At 47.8% G+C, this 20,628-nt stretch overlaps 2 protein-coding genes across 8 annotated transcripts in view; one reads left to right on the top strand and one right to left on the bottom strand.

The window, feature by feature from the left end:
* The window catches only part of PFKM (phosphofructokinase, muscle), a 40,070-nt gene extending 32,406 nt beyond the window's left edge, over positions 1–7,664 (top strand). For 4 of the 5 annotated variants that reach the window (XM_045184047.3, XM_045184046.3, XM_045184044.2 and 1 more), the window contains 9 exons: positions 266–336; positions 705–792; positions 887–1,039; positions 1,513–1,677; positions 2,727–2,788; positions 3,017–3,128; positions 4,463–4,562; positions 4,645–4,750; positions 4,994–5,521. In XM_045184047.3, coding sequence (XP_045039982.1) covers positions 266–336; positions 705–792; positions 887–1,039; positions 1,513–1,677; positions 2,727–2,788; positions 3,017–3,128; positions 4,463–4,562; positions 4,645–4,750; positions 4,994–5,138 — 1,002 coding nt within the window. In that variant the 3' untranslated portion in view covers positions 5,139–5,521. Of the gene's footprint in view, positions 1–265; positions 337–704; positions 793–886; positions 1,040–1,512; positions 1,678–2,726; positions 2,789–3,016; positions 3,129–4,462; positions 4,563–4,644; positions 4,751–4,993; positions 5,522–6,850 lie in introns of those variants that run through there. The other variant, XM_045184045.3, reaches the window with a different exon arrangement.
* Positions 6,537–20,628, bottom strand: part of ASB8 (ankyrin repeat and SOCS box containing 8) — a 35,145-nt gene continuing 21,053 nt past the window's right edge. Inside the window, exons 1-4 of one of the 3 annotated variants that reach the window (XM_024575775.3) lie at positions 14,918–15,067; positions 11,527–11,690; positions 9,983–10,087; positions 6,537–8,426 (exon numbers count right to left, since the gene is read on the bottom strand). In XM_024575775.3, coding sequence (XP_024431543.1) covers positions 7,794–8,426; positions 9,983–10,087; positions 11,527–11,655 — 867 coding nt within the window. In that variant the 5' untranslated portion in view covers positions 11,656–11,690; positions 14,918–15,067 and the 3' untranslated portion in view covers positions 6,537–7,793. Of the gene's footprint in view, positions 8,427–9,982; positions 10,088–11,526; positions 11,691–14,917; positions 15,068–20,628 lie in introns of those variants that run through there. The other 2 variants (XM_024575776.3, XM_053921567.1) reach the window with 2 other exon arrangements.

Here is a 20,628-nt window from a genome sequence, read left to right as displayed (position 1 = left end):
TTTAAATGTAGGAACGGGCAAGGGCCACTGCAGTGAACCCTGTGCGAGCCGCACGTCTCGTTTAGCTCTGTCCCAAAGCTCAGCGCAGTGCCGGGCACAAGCAGGTGCTCGTTGTTGGTGAGTGAGCAGTGGGGGTGGGTGGTGTCCGACAGGGCAGGGAAAAACCAATCCCTGGCGTTCATCTTCCCAAGAGGGGTGTCCGGGTAGGGCCAGGGCTCCAGTGGTGGCAGTCCACCACGCAGACCTGTGTGACCTTTGCCTGCAGATTGAGGAAGCTGGCTGGAGCTACGTCGGGGGCTGGACTGGCCAAGGCGGTTCTAAACTTGGGACTAAAAGGTAAGTGGCACCACAGGAGCACCCCCTCCTAGCTACCCCTTACAGCCGTCCCTCGGAAGGTGGGCGTCAGTTCATCAGGTCAGTGTCTGCTGCACCGTAGCTGTTGTCTGGGACTTCTACTCCCAAAGTTCCCAGTCGCTTTGCTAAGGGCAGACAGTCCCGTGCGATATCTCTCAGCAGCTCTGGCAGCTCAGAGCCCCAGGGAGAGTGACTGGTCAGGGGTGGGTCAGGAAGGGGCACAAATCAAGGCATTATAAGTAAAGTGTCTTCTGACTCTCACGTTTGTTTCCCTCCATTTTGCGCTCTCTTTCTCAAATTTCACTATACCCCCTCCTCACCCCAACCCCACCCTCCCCTCAACCAACTAGGACTCTGCCCAAGAAGAGCTTAGAACAGATCAGTGCCAACATCACCAAGTTCAACATTCAGGGCCTTGTCATCATCGGGGGCTTCGAGGTGAGTGCCCTGCCACTGCTTCCTCTCCCTCCCGCCCTCCCACCTCCCCCTGCCCCATCTCCCCTCACTCCTGCCCCTGCTGCTCTCTCCTCAGGCTTACACAGGGGGCCTGGAGCTGATGGAGGGCAGGAAGCAGTACGACGAGCTCTGCATCCCGTTCGTGGTCATCCCTGCTACGGTCTCCAACAACGTCCCGGGCTCAGACTTCAGCGTGGGGGCTGACACGGCACTCAACACCATCTGCACGGTGAGAGCCCGCCACCGCCGCACCTCAGGCCAGGACTGTACACCCTGGGCTGAGTCCAGTCCTGGGAAATAAGGGTTATTTTTCTGTGCCAACCAGTGGCAGTGTTTGAAAACTGCTTCTTTGGGTCCAGGCATTTGCACAGACTTTCACCACACATGTGGTGTTTATTCTTCTCACTGTGCGTGTCTGTCTCCTAACTGAGAAATGCATCAGGACTCTGCCTGCCAAATGTGTCTTTCCCTCCTGAGGTCACACAACCTAAGTTCTATACTCTGAGCAGCAGAAAGAGTAGGTCCACCTTCCTCCCAGGAGACAGTGTCCGCAGTGCACTTGGCAAATGTGCCTGAAGGCAAGAGCTTGGGGTGTAGGGGCCCTGAGGGCCTGGGGAGGAGGTAGTTCCAGAGCTGGGTAATGACAAGGGTCATTGAAGTGACGAGAATCAGATCCCTGACTATGACCCTTTGTCTTTGCAGACCTGTGACCGCATCAAGCAGTCAGCAGCAGGCACCAAGCGTCGGGTGTTTATCATTGAAACTATGGGTGGCTACTGTGGCTACCTGGCCACCATGGCGGGGCTGGCAGCTGGGGCCGATGCCGCCTACATTTTTGAGGAGCCCTTCACCATTCGAGATCTGCAGGTAGGCAGCCACCCAGAGCCGGCGAGGTAGCCCTCCCCTGCCCCAGTCTGCCCACACTGTCCCACAGCGGCCTGAGCTGTGAGAGCTCAAGAAGAGGACAGAGCTGATTGGTCCATGGAGCCCTGCGAGGGGCCTGGGAAGAGCACCAAGCAGGCGTCCCCTAGTGTAACCCCACGTCCATGACCACGGCGTCTGTAGTCGGAGCGTTTGTGCTGCTCAGCCCCTTGTGTGTGGTTTTCATTTTATCTTCACAGCAGACACGCAGGGAGACCCTGTCTCCATGTTACAGATGAGAAAGGTTTACAGAGGTCAAACACGTTCCCAAACTCATACCTGATTGAGAAAGTTGGTGATCTTTCCACTACATCACACCGCCCTTCCGAGCTTCCCTTTCTACCAACGCAGACTCTTCTCATTCCATTTGTGAGGAGGGGATACCCTTTCACCTCCAGGGTTAGGCCCTGACTCCTGTTTCACAGAGGGACCATATGATCCTTATTTCGCAAGATCCCAGTTCACTGGAGGGAAAAAGAGCCATACCGTGGAGGGGGCGGCAGGCTGGAGGAGCTCCCCAGTCCAAGCACCCAGCCAGCTCCTGCCAGGAGTGGAGGGCGGGACTCTTCCTCACCTACCCGCAACTCAAAGACCAAGGAAGGAACTGGCTCCTCCCAGGAGAATTACTGCTGTACACACAAGTAGCTCCTCTAATGACCAATACTGAGAGCAGAGTCAGTCCTCCGAGGGGAGCAGAAACCCCTAGAAAGGGAAATTGAAGAGGAGGTGGCAGGGGGCTGAAAGCTGACAGCCACCACAGCTGTCTCCAACTTTCCTTCTTACACTTCTGCCTGCCTCATTGGAGTCTTCATTTAAATTTCAGTCTGCACTGAACTTCCTGAAGGGATCAGGCACACTTCAGGCCCAGGCGTGCCAACAGCTCTCTCCCATGTTCCTCCTTCTCGGGGAGAGGCCGGTGAGGGAGAAGAGGTCGTGGCACTTGCCGGACCCTGTCTACCCCCAGCTGCGCTTAGGATTTATTGTTTTATTTTCAGGCGAATGTTGAACATCTGGTGCAAAAGATGAAAACAACTGTGAAGAGGGGCTTAGTGTTAAGGTACCTCATCCACGGTTTGTTCCTAAGTGAAGAGAAAATAGCCAGGCTTTGGCCCCAGCCCACAGAATGGATCCATGGTTGGGACCCTGAGGAATCTGTAGATGCAAAGGGAAAGAACCTGAACCACGGGAGGAGAGAAAAGGGCAGGACAGAGCCTACAAAGGCAGAAATGGGGTGGCAGGGTCGGGGGACAGCCGAAGTCACAGGCTTTTGGTCTCTGCCTGGTAGGAACGAGAAGTGCAACGAGAACTATACCACTGACTTCATTTTCAACCTGTACTCTGAGGAGGGCAAGGGCATCTTCGACAGCAGGAAGAATGTGCTTGGTCACATGCAGCAGGTAGGAGACACCCCAGTCATGCCCCTCACCACACAGCCTTGTCCCCCATCAGCCACCGTGGCTCCTGCTGGCCTCCTGTGCTGGAGGCTGCCGGCGCCGCCATAGCGCCTGAGCCTCCAGTCTTACGACACAGAACCAGAGCACCTTCACCCTGGAGATGGCCTTAGAGATTGTGTGGCCCATCCTCCTCGTTTAGGGCAGGGTTTCTCAACCTCAGCACCGTTGCCATTTGGAGCAGAAAAATTCTTTGTCTAGGTGGCTGTTCCATGCCTTGCAACATAGTTTAGCGACATCCCAGGACTCTACCCACCAGACGCTAGTAACACCTCCACCCCAGGTTGTAACAAGTAAAACAGGTCTCCAGACATTGCCAATGTCCCCTGGACGTCAACACTGTCTCCAGTTGAGAACCGCTGATTGCAATGAAGGAAATGAGGCCCAGAGAGGAGAATTAAGTGTTTCAGGGCCATTCATTAAGCTTGGATGAGAGCCAGGATGAGCCTTGTCCTGTTGCTCTTCCCAAACACTGTTTCACACAAAACCCGTGGAATGAGCGCAGGCACCTACCTGCTCCTGTCAGGCTCCGTCCCCGCTGACTGGGTTTCAAGGGAAAAAGAATTCCTTTCCTCCACCCACGTCCACTCCCCACACGCAATTCCTGCCCAAGATAGGCCTCGCTCACTAATGGTACTAGCGGTCTGCTGCCTCTCCTACGCCAGATGTCCCCAGCTGATGCTGCTTAAGCATTGACCTTTGATCTTTACCCCCAAACAGGTTTCCAGGATCTCAGTTGGAATGAGCTTATTGGTCCCTGTGGGAGGGGGTACAATTAAAGTATGAAGACCTCTTTCCCGTTTCTCCTTCCCACTTTCCCACCTACCTTCTCTTAGTTCAGGGGGGGAAATCTACATGTTTTATATTATTCTGAGGTGTTACCAAGGGCATCCAGACTGGGCCACTGTGAACACATGGATGTCATTGATGGTGAGGGCTGACAAAAGCTGCCAAGAGGGGTAGGGAAGTGGCCGAGAGGACAGTAAAACCAGAAGCACATGAACAGGATCTGGCCACTGTGGAGCTGGAAGAGGCCATTGTGAGACCAGCCATCCTTTTAACTCATCAGTGACCCTTCAACCTGCCGAGTGGTCAGATATGCCGGGCCAGCTCCCCCTGGGTCCCAGAGCCATTGTAGAACTTCTTTTCATAACTAGATGTCTGGATTCCTGTTTCTGGCTACAAACCTGGGGCCCATTCTTTCCTTTTTCTCTGTGTTGTTAGATATCTCTGCTACTTACGAGTCCTTCCCTCTGTAATTTCTGTGATTCTTTTTCTAGGGTGGGAGCCCGACTCCATTTGACAGGAATTTTGCGACTAAGATGGGAGCCAAGGCTATGAACTGGATGACTGGGAAAATCAAAGAGAGCTACCGTAATGGTAGGCAGGGCGCGAGGGAGAGGCCCCTCCCCACAGGCTGGGTCCCCAGTGTGAAACCTGACTGACCCATCCCTTCCTGCAGGGCGGATCTTTGCCAATACTCCAGACTCCGGCTGCGTTCTAGGGATGCGTAAGAGGTCCCTGGTCTTTCAACCAGTGACTGAGCTGAAGGACCAGACCGATTTTGAGTGAGTACATCTACTTTCTGGAGTGGTTCCCTCCCTGGTAACTTCAAGGTCTACCTTCTCCAATCTGCTCACTGTCTTCAGTCCCTCTTTTAGGAGTAACACCTGTAGTTGTACCTACTTAAGATCTGATTTAAGGCCTGTGCCATAAATCCAGGCTCTTTTGCTCACCTTCTCCCCATAACCCTTTGGTAGAAGTTGATTGCGCTGCTGAAGGATTAAATTATCTACCTCATTCCTCTGTAGGCACCGCATCCCCAAGGAACAGTGGTGGCTGAAGCTGAGGCCCATCCTCAAAATCCTAGCCAAATACGAGATTGACTTGGACACCTCAGAGCACGCTCACCTGGAGCACATCAGTCGGAAGCGGTCTGGAGAAGCTCCCGTCTAAACGTCTTTGGAGTGAGGCGAACGGATTGTCCCATCATGGTCAGCTCACCCCGATAGACCCACATCCATATATTCTCAAGTGTTTTAGCTCATTCTTCATTAGGTTTCCTTCTACTCTGTAACTGCAGCCAAGGTCAGCTCTGGCTAGGGGGCGACGAGTGAAAGCTCCTTAGGTAGAATTTATCATGACTTCTACCCCGGCTTCATTCATCACACAAAGCTGGGCTCATCTAGTGCCACTGCTAGATTTCAGTTACTCGGTTAGAATTTTCCTAAAAATAAGCTTTATTTATTTCTTTGTGATAACAAAGTCTTGGTTCCTCTACTACTTCTGCTACAGTGACAAACAATAACTACACTAATAAATGCCAACTGGTCACTGTGCTTTTGGATCTCCTGTTGTCATCTTCACGGGTAGAGTGTAGTACAACCAGACTCTGCCCAAACAGAACCCCGGGGAAATGCAGCCCGTGTGATCGCCCCATGGTCTTCTGCGCCATCCCTTGCTCTGTACACGGGGTCCTAGAACATAGTATACTGGTCCTCACTCTCGTCCCGCACAGGTTGCTCCTGTATCCTCAGCAGCCAGTACGATGCTCCCAGCTCCCTTAAGCCAAAGTTGTATTTCAGCTCTTGATCATGTACCTCATACACCCATTACCCAGAGTTGCTTTTTTCCAACATAATCTCTCCTCCTCCGCTGACTGCGCAGGGCCCTCCTTCCCGGAAGAGAGCCAGATGCCGTTTGTGGGGAGAAGTGCACGTTTAGGAAGCTTGGGAAATTGAGACACACAGTCTGGGACCTGGTTTGGTTGAAATACTGTTTTGGAAAGATGCCAGTTCTTATTCAGCTTAATTTCTCTGTTCCGTAGCAATAGCCTCTACCTCCTTATTAGCCAAGTGCTCCAGAGATGTGGCTGGCCTTCAGGACTAGGACTACAAATCACACCCCAAAGGGTCAGCATGGTGCCCTGCCAATGCCGGGTTTGAACTTTAGAGCCAATAGCCAGGGCCCGGCTCTCAGCACAGGTGTATGCAGTCCTCCCAACTCACCGTTTCCTCGCTTGCTTGATGAAGCAGGAAGAGGGTTCAGGCCTACAAGGGGTGGGAGCAGGGATTATCTCCAGTACATCATTTTTGCTGGCTGTCCAAAGCATTACCGCTCTACCCTAAAAGTGATTAAGTGTAGTGACCGAGAAGGCTGGTCAGAGTCGGGTATGAAAGCAGCCGAAGGCTCTTTGTGTGGGAATTAACGCTCCGTATCAAGCACTGTTGCCGTGGAGTCCTCACACAGCCAGGGGCCGTGGTGACAGCCCCTCAGAGAGGAGGGCGCTGGAGCTGGGGGTGGGGGGGAGGTTAAACAACGTGCAGAAAGGAGGAACAATAGGAATTGCCAGAGTTGCTTTTAGAATTGTTTATTTTTTTAAGTAAGCAAAAACACCCACAGCAAGAGGGCAAAAGCAGATACACTTCTTTAAATCGGCTATGCCGGCAGATTGTTTATTTGTAGTTCCCAATTGGCTTTTTATAAGTTTTTCAAATTTGTATACAGGTCATTGAAGATCAGTGATAACTTGACCTAGCTGAGGAGCATGAAAAGGAGTATTGTCGACTAGACATTGTTCACTAAAATGTCTTTTTGGGTGGGTGGCCGTCTCAAAAAAGCTCTTACCATCCTCTTTCCCCGGCCCCCAACCCCGTTCCCTCCACCAGTGTCTTGTACAGATCAGTGAAGAGCACAGGTTCTGAAACACCTGAAAGAAAAGTAACCCCAAGGCCTTAGAGTGAGCTTCATCTGGGGAACGAGGAAGACCCCTGGGGAAGGACAGCCCAGCTCCTCCCTGCCAGAGCAAACCCCTCCGGTCTGGTGCGGAAACGCCTGATGAGCCATTAGAGCAAACTGGCTTTCAGGAAGAGGAAGAACTGCATTAGGGGAAAGTCCTTCCGACTGCTCAGACCCGCTGTCTCTCCTACTATGTGGAAAACAGAGAGACAATCTTTCTGAAATAATATTGCTGAATTATTGTCATCCTTGGGCACAACTAGGGAAAAGAGGCAAAGACTGCTTTGCCTCGTTTTTTTTCCTTTTGATTGTGAGAAAGGGGGCCAGGCCCTTCTGAATGCCCCATGATGCGGCACTCTAGGGGCGCCATCCAGCCCCATTCTCAATCTGCACACTCTGAGGCTGTACTATGTTCATCTTTGGGCCACAATGGTAGCTGGCATTACCTCAAAAGTCTTTACAGATCAATTAAAATGCTTCTAGAGGATTCTTCCAAAGTGTTAATTACGTCCCCAAGGAAAAACCAAACACACATTATTTAAGTACTTTGTACTTTTCATCTTCCTAGAGAAATCAGGTTGCATTGCTGACTTCTTCCCTAAAGGGGAAGGGAGGGGGGAAACCTCATTTTTGTGGGGTGCAATATAAAAAGCCAAGTAAACAGAAAACAGAAGTGAAAGACTTTTTTTGTTTGGTTGATTGCTTTGGGGAGAGGAGATGGTGTGGAAGTTACTGTTGTGACATGTTGCCTCAAAATATAAACCACACAACAGGAACAGCTGTTTTTCCTGTTTTCCAAGACAAAGCGACACTAGTGCGGGGAAAACCCTCACCCCGAGTTGCCTGCGTGATGGTGCGAGCATCTCCTCCAGGCTACTCTACAAGTAGCAGGTACTCCTTCAGAGAAGCGGGCAGGGGCAGGCCCTTCACTGCGTCTGGCAGATACTGGAGTCCCAGGCTACGGCGCACAGCATAGCGAGAGAGTGTTTTTAGAGTTCCCGGGGCTGAGCACAGAACAGTCAGTTTCTCACACAGCTGCTGGTCTCTCGCCACCTCTCGTGGCATGGTGCCATTTTTCCTTAATTCGAAGTGTCCAACAGCTCTGTGGAGGAGCTCAAAGCAAGAGTCCTCTTTTTCAGTTCCAAGTCCCCTGACGAGCAGAGCCACCAGGCGCGAGATGGGTGTCTGGCCTTTTAGGTTGATGACCCTGACCTCCGCACCGTAATCAAGAAGGATGCTGACGCTCTCCAGATTTCCCTTCATGGCGGCCCAGCTGAGCGGGGTGTCGTTGTTGTAATCCAGAGCATTGACGGAGGCCCCGCTCTCCAGGAGGGCCCGCACACACTCAGCATTGTTCTTAAAGGCTGCCCAGTGCAGTGGGGTGTCTCGGTTGCCATCCAGCGCATTGGGGTTTGCACCGTACTCCAACAGGACCTCCACGCAAGCCTCGTCCTTCTCGGCTGCGTAGTGGAGGGCTGTTCGGTTGTAACCATCCAGGGCATTCACCTGTAGAGCGGGAGGGGCTAGATTACAGTAGGTAGACTACTGAGGGTGCGAAAGGCAGGCAAAGAAGTTTGCATGTTTATCCACTACCTTTGCTTGTAATGTTCGGAACAAAGAGGGTCAGCGAGCAATCTGTGGGGAGCGGGGCTTGGTGATCAAGGGGGAGCAAGGACAGGAGCTTAGGAACAAATAGGAAAAGAACTGTCCCCAAACAACCAACACTACTAGGTGCATTGATTGGCTGGCATGCATTATTTAGGTGTTGTTCATTATTATTTTTTCTTATTCTTATTTATTATTCACTAGAATCCATACCAGAGAGTAAGGGCTAGAGGAAGAGGAGATGAAGTCTAAGTCCGTGTAACTACTCTAAAAGGCATCTGTTGGAAAGCAGCTTGAATATACTAGCCAGAGTAAAGATTTTGGATGATTTTCCTTATCCCGACTCACTCTATCCTGTGGCTAAGGGCAACCAAACTGAAAAGCCATGAGCCAGACAAAGCTCTCCCATGTCACTCTGCTGTGCTCTTTCGCCCTGAAAGAGAAGCTCAGCTTGTTCATCCAAGTCAGCCCCTTGCAAAACACGCTGTGGAGGCACAAGAGAAACCCGGACGAAAGCATGTGGAAAAAAGAGCACAAATCTCCCAATTCTGGGAAAGCAGCTGGCTTGCTAAAAATCAGCATCACCTGTAATTTTTGAAGGCTACAGACTTCAAAACCCAAACTTATATATAGTATATTATCTTGCCCCATAAAATGCAACAAAGAAAAACTGAAATATTTAACTTCGTTCAACTGAGCTAAAACTCCTTCCATCCCCCTGCCCCAAGATACTTTCACTTTCATTACTGACTTTAATGACGGGCTTCCACTTCAGGGTCCCTCGCAAACGCTGTGGAATACAGAATGACAGCAGAGAGCCACACGGCTGTGTGGCGGGCAGATGCTGGGGCTGCCCTCAGGCCAGCTGACCGGTGTGTTGGGGCCTGCACCCCAGCTTCATAGCGTCAGGTCTGATTCAAATTAGCACCTCAGCATGTGCACGCTCAAGACTGATCCCTGAGAGTCAAAACTGCCAACACATTTATAGAATATAGAAATAGCACAAGTAGCCCAGTTCTGAGGAAGGGATTGCCAAATGATACGTCTCTTCCAGAGATGATGGTATTAACATTGCATGTCTCGTAGCAGGTCTGACACGGTTTTTAGATTTAATCAGAGCTGAGGGACCTCTGCACTTACAGCTCTTGGACAATCAAAAGGCAATAAAAGGATTAAACAGAAATATAAACAATCCCAGAAAAAAGGCTGAGGAGAGAAAGGGGAAATAAAACTCCCTCTTCCTGGAGCCATGGACAACTTAAAAAGGAAAAGCAAAGGAATGAAATCCTAGGATAATTTTATATATTTGCCATTACATTTTGCTTTAATATTGGCTTTAATAGCCAATGTTACCATGAGCTGGAAGGTGGGAAGAGATGGGAGAAGAGACAAATTTTAAGAAAATGTGATGCTCAAGTTTTAGTGAATCGCTACGGTGACAGTGTTAGAAACAGTACCTCGGCTCCTTTCTCCAGGAGTAACTCCACACAGTCGGCATCTGACACCATGCAGGCACAGTGCAAGGGCTTCAGCGTGCCGTGGGTGCAGTTCACGTCTGCTCCCTGCGGCGGAAGGAAACTTCAGTCAGTGCGCTCTGCTCCGCTCATGCGGCAGGACCGAACACAGGGGGGCGGGGGTGGGCAGGGGGTCCTAACTCTGACTCTACTGTAAACAGACTAGTGGTCCCAGTTTCTGCTCCTACTAATTAAGTAATGTTTTAATGCTAATATCCAAACCAAGCGAAAACACTGCAGAAGAACAAAAGGCACTGTCAAGTCCTTAAATCAAGTTGTTTTCTCCACGGGATAGCCTGCTAGAAGGTCATTCAGACATCACAAAGGACGTAACCTGACTTGTGAACGCAGTGGGACCCTTATCATCAGGCAGGAAAGCAGGAAACGCTTTCTGTGGCCACCATGGTCTGAAAAGTCAGGAAAGTGAGTCCGTCAGACTGAAGCCAGGAGAACTGGAACATTCTTTCTGCCATTCAACAGATGACCATAACTGACAGTAAGGTCCTCATAACGTTATCTTTTCATTTACAGACATTTTCAGAGTAGGCTCCTAGGATCAGCATTCTCTGCCATCTCGCCCTTGCTGCTACTTCTTTCTCAAAGCTGACGAAGGAGAGGAGATACCACAGGCAGACCAAAGTCACTGGATGACTCAGCAGTGGGGCTAGAATTACGATGTGACAAAATTTCTACCGCTGAGCCTTCTGATACCATTTTTACTAAGCACAGCTGACACTGTACGACTTTCTTCTCACAGCTGTGCCACTGGGCTCTGAAGCAGCTCCGGAGCTCCAGGTGACACATAGGGATTCTAAAGTTGTTAAAAAGAATGTACAGCAGTAACCGTCTAGATACATCTAGTGACAAAAAACTACCCTGTAACTTCTCTTCAACAGGAATAATGTACAGAAAAAGGCATCACAGGCTTTCTAGGGTACGCTATCATGTAACAGAAATACTGGACAACAGTGGTTAAATATCAGGAAGGTGTTTTCTTAAGTCAACAATTACTATGCATCTTAGGGGTTGATACTGTTCTTTACAGAACCAGAAGTAGTAGCTGTTGTCAGGACAGAGGCACGTGATCTCTCTCCACAAACTCATAAACCACAAGGATTTGAAACCACTTCTGCTTCCCTGGCTCCTTCCTCCCTCAGCACAACATGTGTAGAAGGCCTTGGGCTGGCGGGACCCCATGTGCACCACACCCAGAGATTTTACAAAGAACATGAGACTGGGGTTATCTAGAACATATTCCTGAAGGAAAGTGTCAGATGCTCAAAGTGAAAAGGAGAGAGGAAGAGAAGCAGAGCATAGAGAAAATACACTTTAATGAATACATTTAAAGTGAATACATTTAAGAAGATGGTAAAAACGTTGTGTCTCGAGCTGGGTCAAAGCTGCAAATCTGTAATCTATTGGGGTTCCCCAGGAGCTTTCCTACCTCACCTCCCCAAGGGCTCTGGTGTCAGTAACAGCACACTCACCCCTCTGATGAGGTCCTCTACGTTGTCATGTGGGAAGGAGCGAATGGCAGCGATTGTCCGGATTAAGCGCTCTGAGAGAGAGTATTTGCTCTGAATGCTCTGCATAATATACCACATACTGGAACTCATCAAGGCTCAGGGTGTGTTCACATGCTCCAAACTGCCTGGAACAAAGCAGTTTTAGGCATTTACAATACCACTGAGCTACCTGGCCTCAGGGGTGGGAGTCCCCTGAGGCCTTCCTAATACTGAAAGCAGATTTCAAAGAGATCAGTGATCAATTAATATCATTTTCTCTTAGTCACAAAGAAACAGATTAACAATAGTTGCTTAAGGAGTCGGGTAACGGGACACAAATGACCTGACCCCTAGAACCTCAGCTCCACTCCCTGGCCCAGTATAGTACAACATTTCCCCGAGAGGCCCCAAGACCCCCATGGAGTTCCGTGTGGTTAACAAGAGTATACAAGGAAGGGAATTTTTTTTAAGGCTAAAGATGCCAAAAAACTTCTTTTCCTCCTCTGAATTTTGTGGGCCTAATCAGCACCGCATTTAGATTCCTTGTTACATTGGGCCTTGCGGTACAGGTGTAGTCATAGGGTTTCTCCGTCTAAGTTGTAATCAATGGGAAGGCAAGGTCCTTGTCTTCTACCTCTTGCCCATGTGGAGGCTCCGCATCCACAGTCTCCCAAAAAGTGGGTATTTAATACTATTGGTTGGTTGACTGGCTAAAGGGCACGGAAGTGACTGTCACCTGTGAGAAGAGAGGGGAGAAGCTATGGAACACATACATTTTGTTAATGACAAGGCATCTGTGAAATAATTTAAAATATTTTCAGCAAAGAAGAAAATGGGAAATATTTGACATAATATTCTAAAATAAAAAAAGAACGCAAAAGTACAACAACTCTGGAGTGATCTATATGAAATTAGAAAGAAATTCGAAGTTCCCACCAATGACACATGCTTACAGTTGTAGGAAAATAAGCAGATTTGAGTGGGAAATGAATTAAAAATTTTAATAACTGGCCATCTGTGACAACTGAGAAACAGATTTGGGCAAATATACGTTGAAACCACATGACAGAGTTCTAGGATAGGAGAAGAAAATAATGCAATATATTTAAATTTAACTATGGTAGAAGTTTTGGCTATGTAACAGCCACATACTAGTTGGGAAACATTAAAATTACAGCAAACAAGGTGGGACATTTCCATGAAGAAGCATACGAGGTCTGTCCAGAAGGCATGCAGCCATGTTATATGAAAATTAGAGACATTTATTGAAGATACAAGATACAAGAAACATTGTACATAAGACAGATGCCTCAGTCCCCTTCAAAGTAGGCACCGTGGGACCTCACACAGTTCTCCCAATCACCATCAGCTGCCCGGTGTGTTTTCCTGAATCTCATTGATGGTCTGAAATTTCTTTCCTTTCAAAGGTGATTTTAATTTTGGGAAAAGTCAGAAGTCATAGGCACCAAATCTGGGCTATAGGGGGCTGAGTCACCTGGGTGATTTGATGTTTTGCACAAAAAGTCTGCATGAGACGTGATGGATGAGCAGGTGCATTTTCGTGATGAAGCTGCCAATCACCAGTTGCCCATAGCTACAGCCTTCTGAATCATCCGAATAGCTTCTGTGGAGGACTATTCAAGCTTAACGCAAAAACTGATGCAGATTCGTTGCTGTACTCACTCAGTCATTTTGATTGTGACAGCCACCTAGTACACACGCTCACTCAACAGCATCTACTAATCCCACTGACTAGTACAGTGAAGTTGTCATTGTTCACGTATGCGAATTCCAGTCCACTTGTCCTTGGCTGCCAGGTCACTTTGATGTCGCACAAACCATTCTCGTTATATTAACAATGGCTACAATTTTTCTGGACAGACCTCGTTATCAAAAATTGTACAGGAAATATGGTACACAGTATCACCTCTCTATGTGTAACTGTTTAGAGTCCACGTTCTTTTTAAACTGTAAGTTCCTTTGGGATAAATATAGTGTTATTTTCAATAGTGCCTGGCACATGGCAGGTTCTCAATAAATACTTGTTGAACCAATGTAAAGTTTATTACTTTGGATCTTAAAAAATTCAAAACTTGTTATTAAACATGTTATGCATATGATGATTACCAAGAGAAAAATCCTAAAATTACTTTGGTCATTTAATACTATGTAACCTTTGCTTTCTGTGCAGAGTATCCCCTCATAAATTACGTAACATACTGTAAACTCTAATCGTTTTTATTTTGCTAATCACTAGCCTTTTTCCTGTTTTAAATATACACAATACTAATTACTAGAATGCAAGTTAAAAATATTCAATTCATAGGTATCAATAATTCCAATAGGGAATTCTTCTCCCCTGTTTTATTATGAATAAGCTTACACACTTGTTTACATATCTCTCTGAAATTTCCTTGATAGTTTAGACTTGGCATAATTTCCCCAACAGCTGCTAGCTAGGCTCCTCAGAGACAAGGGTCTGCACCTTACACCTCTTTGTTGTAAGGAAAAATGAAAGAGACAGAGGTTCAATTAAGTCAGGACTCCAAGCGTGGGGACAGAAGACAGAACATCGAAAGTGGAAGGCGTAAACTGAAGTGATTCTGTTAGCCGACTGTGGGCCATAACAATCTGAAGATGCTAAATAAACCCTGCAATCATTTTTGCTGTGCTCTTGGAACTCCTAACTCAGAACATGACCAGTGGTTCTCTGCTGCTGCCTTCAAGTTCCTGGTGAAGAGTGAAACTGGGGGTACATCAACAACGGTCACTGTCAGGAAGGGTCAAGGAAATCTGAACTTGACCTCCAAGTGACCCCTTTCTTCTGCTGGAGCTGAAAGCCCTCTCTCTCCCGTTTTCTTTCACTTTGGAACCAGAGAAAACACCCAGGGGGTTTTATTGCGAAGCTAGAAGCAAAATGCGAGAGAAGCGACGTTCAACAGCCCTGGTGCTTGGGAGGCCTCGGCTTCCGCAGGGGCGGGGAGACCCTCGGTCCAGCCAGAGGGACTCCCAACCCCCACCGCACCCGCTGGGGAAGGGCTCGCGGCTGCCCGGTCTGGCCGAGGTTAAGGGGCGGAGGGTAAGGGCACGAAATGCGAGACGTGTGGTGTCATTTTCCGCATAGGCCCCCCAAAGATTGCAGCAACCCCAGCAGGTCTCCGGGAGCCAGTGCGTTAAGAGGGTCGCGAAATCTGCGCCGCGGGAGCCCCAAAGGAGGACCCGCCCCCGCCCCGATCTGCCCAGGGCCAGGACGCTGTCTCAGGCTCGAGGGCTAGCGGACCCCGAGCGGGGAGCAGAGGCAGCGTTCCTGGGCAAGCTGCGCCGGGTTAGGGAATCTGGATGCAGGCGTTCCCGCAGCGAGGGCCGCACTCACCGAATCCTGGGGTTGAGCAGGGTCCAGAGAGCTGCTGTCAAATCGTGACCCGGAAGCAGAAGTTGTCACCAGTGGGCCCCTGTGTTCACAGGACTTAAAGAGCGGCTAGGATGGGCGCCTGCGCGCCTGTAAGTGTGCGTAGGCGGGATGCGCCTGCGCAGACTCCTGAAGCAGCCTCCGTCCTGCCGAGGCCTATTTAACCCGTCACTTTCTTGCCTTGCTGGGAGGCTCTGCGCGCAGGCGCAATGTGGCGCTTTCGGCCGCTGCCCCGGGGCTCCAGGTTGCAGCGGCGCCAACAAACCACTCCAGCCCAGCTGTTGCGCTTCCTCTCTGGGGCCGCACCTGCCCGGGCTGATCCTGTAGTGGATCCAGCCTTGCCCCCTGCCCCAGTCGCTGCACTAGTTCTGTTGTTTCGGTCAGGAGACTGAAATGTTAGTAACAAATGTCTTTACCAAATAAAAGACTTCCAGAATTATTCATAGTATTGGAACGCACGTATGCTCCTTGGAACCCTCGTGGATATTGTTAGCCCTCCCTCAGAAGGAGCTATATACCAAAGATCAACGACGACCCCAAATGCGTGCGTAGTAGCCCAGATGTTGAGGACTGAAAAAAAGGTACATGCTGACAATAACGGGCCCCACCCAGAGAAATGCTGCACCTCCGATTAAAGTAGTGATTTGCAGCCTTGTTCATCTCCTGGCACACATACACTAATTACTAAAATTCTGCCCTACACCGAAAAGTACATTATATTTTTTTCTGATCTGACCAAAAAAGTATAATTTTGATTCGTTCACACAGGACTGCTACTGTTGTGTTGGCTGTCATTTTTTATTTGACAATCTAAGGGGAAAGGGGTCAGCGCCCTTGACTGAATAGTCAGGTATCGCATGTTTTAAAAATTCTAGCGGCACACCGTTCGAAAACTGCTGACATCTTGAAGCCAGTAGCACATAATGATGCGTGTAAATGGTGAAGCAGCCCCAAAGGCTCTAAGTGTTGTTATAATCTACCTGGCAGCCTTTTAACCCATAGCCCCAGCACCCACTTCCCAAAGCTTTCTCTAAGCAACAAAATTAACCAGTTTGAAAGTAAAGCAGGGCTCCCACAATTCATTCACATCAGTGAGGGCGGAGGACTGGGCAACTGGAAAAGCTCAGGTCCTGGGTGTGCCTCCTCTGAGTTCCAAATGCAAAGGATTTTTGCCATGCTGGACAATGTCCCCTACGTCCGGCCTCTCCACTGTGGTGAGATCGTCTAATATTACAAAAGCTGAAATCCAGATTTGTAAAGAGTGAATTCTCCCAAACTGCAAATGCTGGCAACTTTTTTTTTTTGTTTTTAAAGAATTATGTTTAAAAGTAGGCAACATTCCGCCTGCAAGCCACCAATCCCAGATCTGAATTGAAGGCTGCTTTGGTCATTGACATAAAATATGTCAATGTGGGAGAGTGGTTTAGGTGCAGCCCCCTGACTGGGAGGAACCCTGGAGGGTTGATTTGAAACTGTAGCTCATATTAACTACATCGTTTTTAATTAGTAGATTTACTTGGGAAAGTTTGAAGGGACTTGAATGAGAGATTATGTGGAAGCTAGAGTTTCTCACCACCACCCACCAAGCTATTCTAAGGAGTTTGATCAACTCAGCGAACTTGAAAGGGTTTGATCCTGGGCCCATTGCTTCTAAACCAGACAACTGTATCAGAGTGCTAAAGAACATTAAACCTCCAAACAGAGGGGCACGCTGATCCAAAATGAAGGAGTTTGTCTGTGAGCCTTAGTCCTTCCTGACCACCATCAGGAAAAACCCTAAGGAAAACCAAGCCGCCTACATATCTTGTCCAGACCTAACCTCGTTTCAGTCAGTTCCTCTCAAACTCCGATTGCTGTGTCTACAACTGTGTGACTCCCATTCATGGCCCAGGGATATATTCTCCCTCGAGCCCCTTGGACTCTGTACTTGGCTGGAGAATTAATGAGGGGAGAAGCAGAGATGCTATAAATGCCATGGACTCAGGCCTGCTAAGTCTCCCTGTCTCTGCATCGAGGCGATGCTCTAATGAGAAGCACGCACAGCTTTCTCAAGGTAGAGCACAGCTGTACACAACTGATGTATTGAGGGGCTGGGGACTGCCTCTCTGGCCTTCGTCTTACTAAGTCCAGCTCTAATGAGTCTACTGCTTTGTCTCAGAGCGTCCACTGCACAAAAGGAGGAGGTCCCCACCTGTACACAACAGAAATAATGGAGTCAAAGGGACCCAGCAAAAGAAAGCACTGCATTTGAAGGGTGGCATCCATCCCTTCTCTGGGATTCCATGTCTTGGCAGCTGTTGTTCAATGTCAAGTGCCAACCAGGATTGGTACAAAGAAAAAACATAATAGAGAAGACCTAGGTGTTTGTCCTAGATCGGTAGTTATTTCATTCCATTGGAGGCGGGGTGGGGTATCAGTATTCTCATTTGTAAAGGGAGAGCATGGGCTGAAGTAATCTCTAAATATCCCTCTATTTCTATAAATTCTGAATCTACCTAATTCCTAAGCAAAAAGTCCTGCTCCCTAAATTTTTACTCCCTAGTCCAAATAAGCAAGTCTTATGGCTATCGTAATGCTAATATATTAATGGCACCTGTGAAGCCTTAATTATAAGACGGCTAAGGCTACATAGTTTCTGTTATGTTTTTGCTTCTTCTGACTCCTCATTTCTATAACAGAGTAAAGACATTGGTGATTCCCAGCTTCAATTTTTTTAATCCTTATCTGAGGACTTTTTTCTCCATTGCTTTAGAGAGAGAGGAAGGGTAAGAGAGAAACATCAGTGCAAGAGAGAAGCATCAATGGGTTGCCTCCCGTACATGTCTGGGCCAGGGATCGGCACCCAGACTGTGGATTGAACCTGCAACCTAAGTATATGCCCTGACTAGGAATAGAACCTGCAACCTTTTGGTATTGGGAAAATGCTCCAACCAACTGAGTCACACCAGCCAGGCCCCAGCTTCAATTTTTAAATATTATTTTTAAGATAAAATGTTCAAGCATATGAAAAAACTAAAAGGAATAGTACAATGAACTCATTTTATCCATCACCTATGTTTAACACATGAACATTTTGCTAAATATTTTAAGTCTAATTTTTTGTTCCTTTGTTGTTCTGCGCAGCTTTAGGATTTTGAAATGAACTACTCAAACAACATTCCCAGTTCCACAGCTTTGGGGAATTCTTTTTAACGAGGCTTGATTCAACATCCCATAAATTTTCTAAAAACCTCAGCTATCTCATATTTACTTATCCATCTCTCCCTTAAAAAAGATGAATTTTTCCCCTGTGTCGTTTCATCTCCCCAAATTTCTTGGCTGATTATGCAAGGGTACATAAATTCTAGGAAACTCTCAGCAAGTTATAAACATAAGAGTGATTAGTCTCCCAGGGAGTGATTAAATAGGCTACCCATACAGATTATCTTACAGTGTTTCTGAGAATCTACTGCACAACCAAAGGAGATTTCAGATCCACTCATCCGTCCATTCATCAAACACTTTACCGCGCACCTACTTTTTTCCCCGCTCAGTGCAGGGAACATAGAGATGGAAAGACATTCCCTTTGTATCAAAGGTGGGAGACAAATTTGCAAATGGCGAACTGCAATTAAAGATGATAATTTCAATGAAGTTTCTATGTGCAGGGTCGATGTTGAAGAACAGTTCTACCTCATGGTGAGATCAAGATAGTGTGTAGCGAGAGGGTCTGTGAAGATGTTTTGGGAAGAAGTTTGTGCTGTTGAGTTCCCACCCCCTTCACACCCAGAGGGAGAGGCAGCGCTTGTGCTGTGCCTTCTCCTCAAGCCTAAGGAGGGGCTTCTGCGGGACTAGAGAACTTGGAAGTTGTTTCTTATGGTTGCAAAACACGGAGAACCACACCAACTCTTACCAATGAACTAAAAGAGGGCAGTAGCCGCAAAGCAGAGGTGGCCGCACTGGGACCCACTAGCACTCCCAGGTTTGGGAGGGATGACGAAAGTGTAAATGTTTCCCTGGATCACATGGGGACCACGTGGAAGGCAGGCAGCATGAGGCTGCCTTTGGTGCACTAAAAAGGGCGCTCTGGAGGTGTGGAAGGACCCAGTGACCACAAGTTAGAGATGAACACAGAAGTCCTAGAACCGACAGAGGTGGTCACAAGCAACCATCTGTCTAGGACAAAGGGACTCAAGGGAGAGGTCTCTGACGACGGCAATCTCCGAAGAACCTTTAGCACCACTCTACAAGAAAGTGAGGCGACCTTAGCCATCTGCCAGACCCAGGTAGTACAGGCCCACTCTATCAAAACAGAGCGGCCCTATCCCCTCAGCCGCCAGCCCCCTCCCAAGTTTACACAGCAGACCAAATAGCAGTTAGCTAGTGGGGCGGAGCCAGTCGAGGAGAAAGGTGAAGGCTGCAGGCCTTTAGCCACTGGAGGCCTCCTGCAGGGCAGGGGAGAAGGAGAAGTCTTAGACTAGCACCTTGGAAGGAAGACTGAAGTATTTGGTTACCATCTCGGACTGGAAATATTCTATTTACTAAATGAAGACTCTCTTTTTTGATGTAAAGCTACCACCAATTATAGAAGAATGAACCAAAATATTAGAAAATCTGCTCAATTTTCCATTCAGGGGCAAGGGAAGATTGTCACCTCCTAATAACTATTTTTAATAGATAGTAAAGGCCACAAAGTTGTATTTTGATCACATCCCATGAATCTTGCATTTGACATTCCAACTTTAGGTATTTAAATTTATTTCTGTTCTTCATATTTTGACTACAAGTGATTGAATAAATTGTTTTTTGTTTTTTAAAAATGTGTTGTATATCTAAGACCTTTTATTATTATTTTTGTCTTCTCTCCCCTGCTAATTCCAGTTCTGCTCTCAAGAAGTGCTCATTAGATGGCGTTGACTGACAGTACAACTAGTGCTCCTATTTTCAGACCTTGGCATAAACTTGAACTAGAAATTCGATAATGATGTTTCGCTTGTAATTATTGCTGCTATCACTGTTCAACCTGTGTTAGTATTTGGTCCCCGGGAGTAGATGCCATCGGCTGTTACAGATCTGGGTGTCTTGCTCTTTGAGCGTTGCGGCTCCCTATTGGCCACGGGCCTTTCTGGAGTGAAAAACTCCTTTCTTCACCTGCTGGCTCCAAACCCTGCCCTGATTTCCAGTGCAGTCCCAGAGTGACAGCGTGTTGGAGGACAGGAAGTCTGCCCTGCAACCTCTCTAAGTGGCTACAGGAAGCCTTTTGCAAGAGTTTTCTGGCTTCTGGCCAGAACTCATTAATTCTCCTTCTGTCTAAAAAGGCCTCATTCCTCTTCGGGCGCCACTTGACCAATGTTGATGGCAAAGCTTTCCTGACACCCTTCCGAAAGAAAGTAAGAAGGAGTGATTCCCTACACATTGGCGCTTCTCCCATAAAAAAAAAAAGAAAGAAAGAAAAAAGAAAAAGGAGAAAAGAACCAAAAGGAAGTTTGAGATATCCTTAGAGCAAAGGAGAGAGGAATCAATCAAAATTAACAAAGTTAGGTGAAAAATAAGATCCAGGTGCCAGACCAGGTGAGATAAATAAGCTTTCCTTCATTAACGAACGTAACAGTCTATTTCCTCTTTACTTGAATTTCCTCAATTTTGAGGGCTATTGCTTATGGCATATTCCTTATTTTAAAAAGCAATGGAATATT

The sequence above is a fragment of the Desmodus rotundus genome, chromosome 3 (genome assembly GCF_022682495.2).
Source record: "Desmodus rotundus isolate HL8 chromosome 3, HLdesRot8A.1, whole genome shotgun sequence".
Taxonomy (NCBI): Eukaryota; Metazoa; Chordata; class Mammalia; order Chiroptera; family Phyllostomidae; genus Desmodus; species Desmodus rotundus.
The sequence above is the reverse complement of the archived record's forward strand: the minus strand, read 5'-3'. Positions and strand labels throughout refer to the sequence as shown.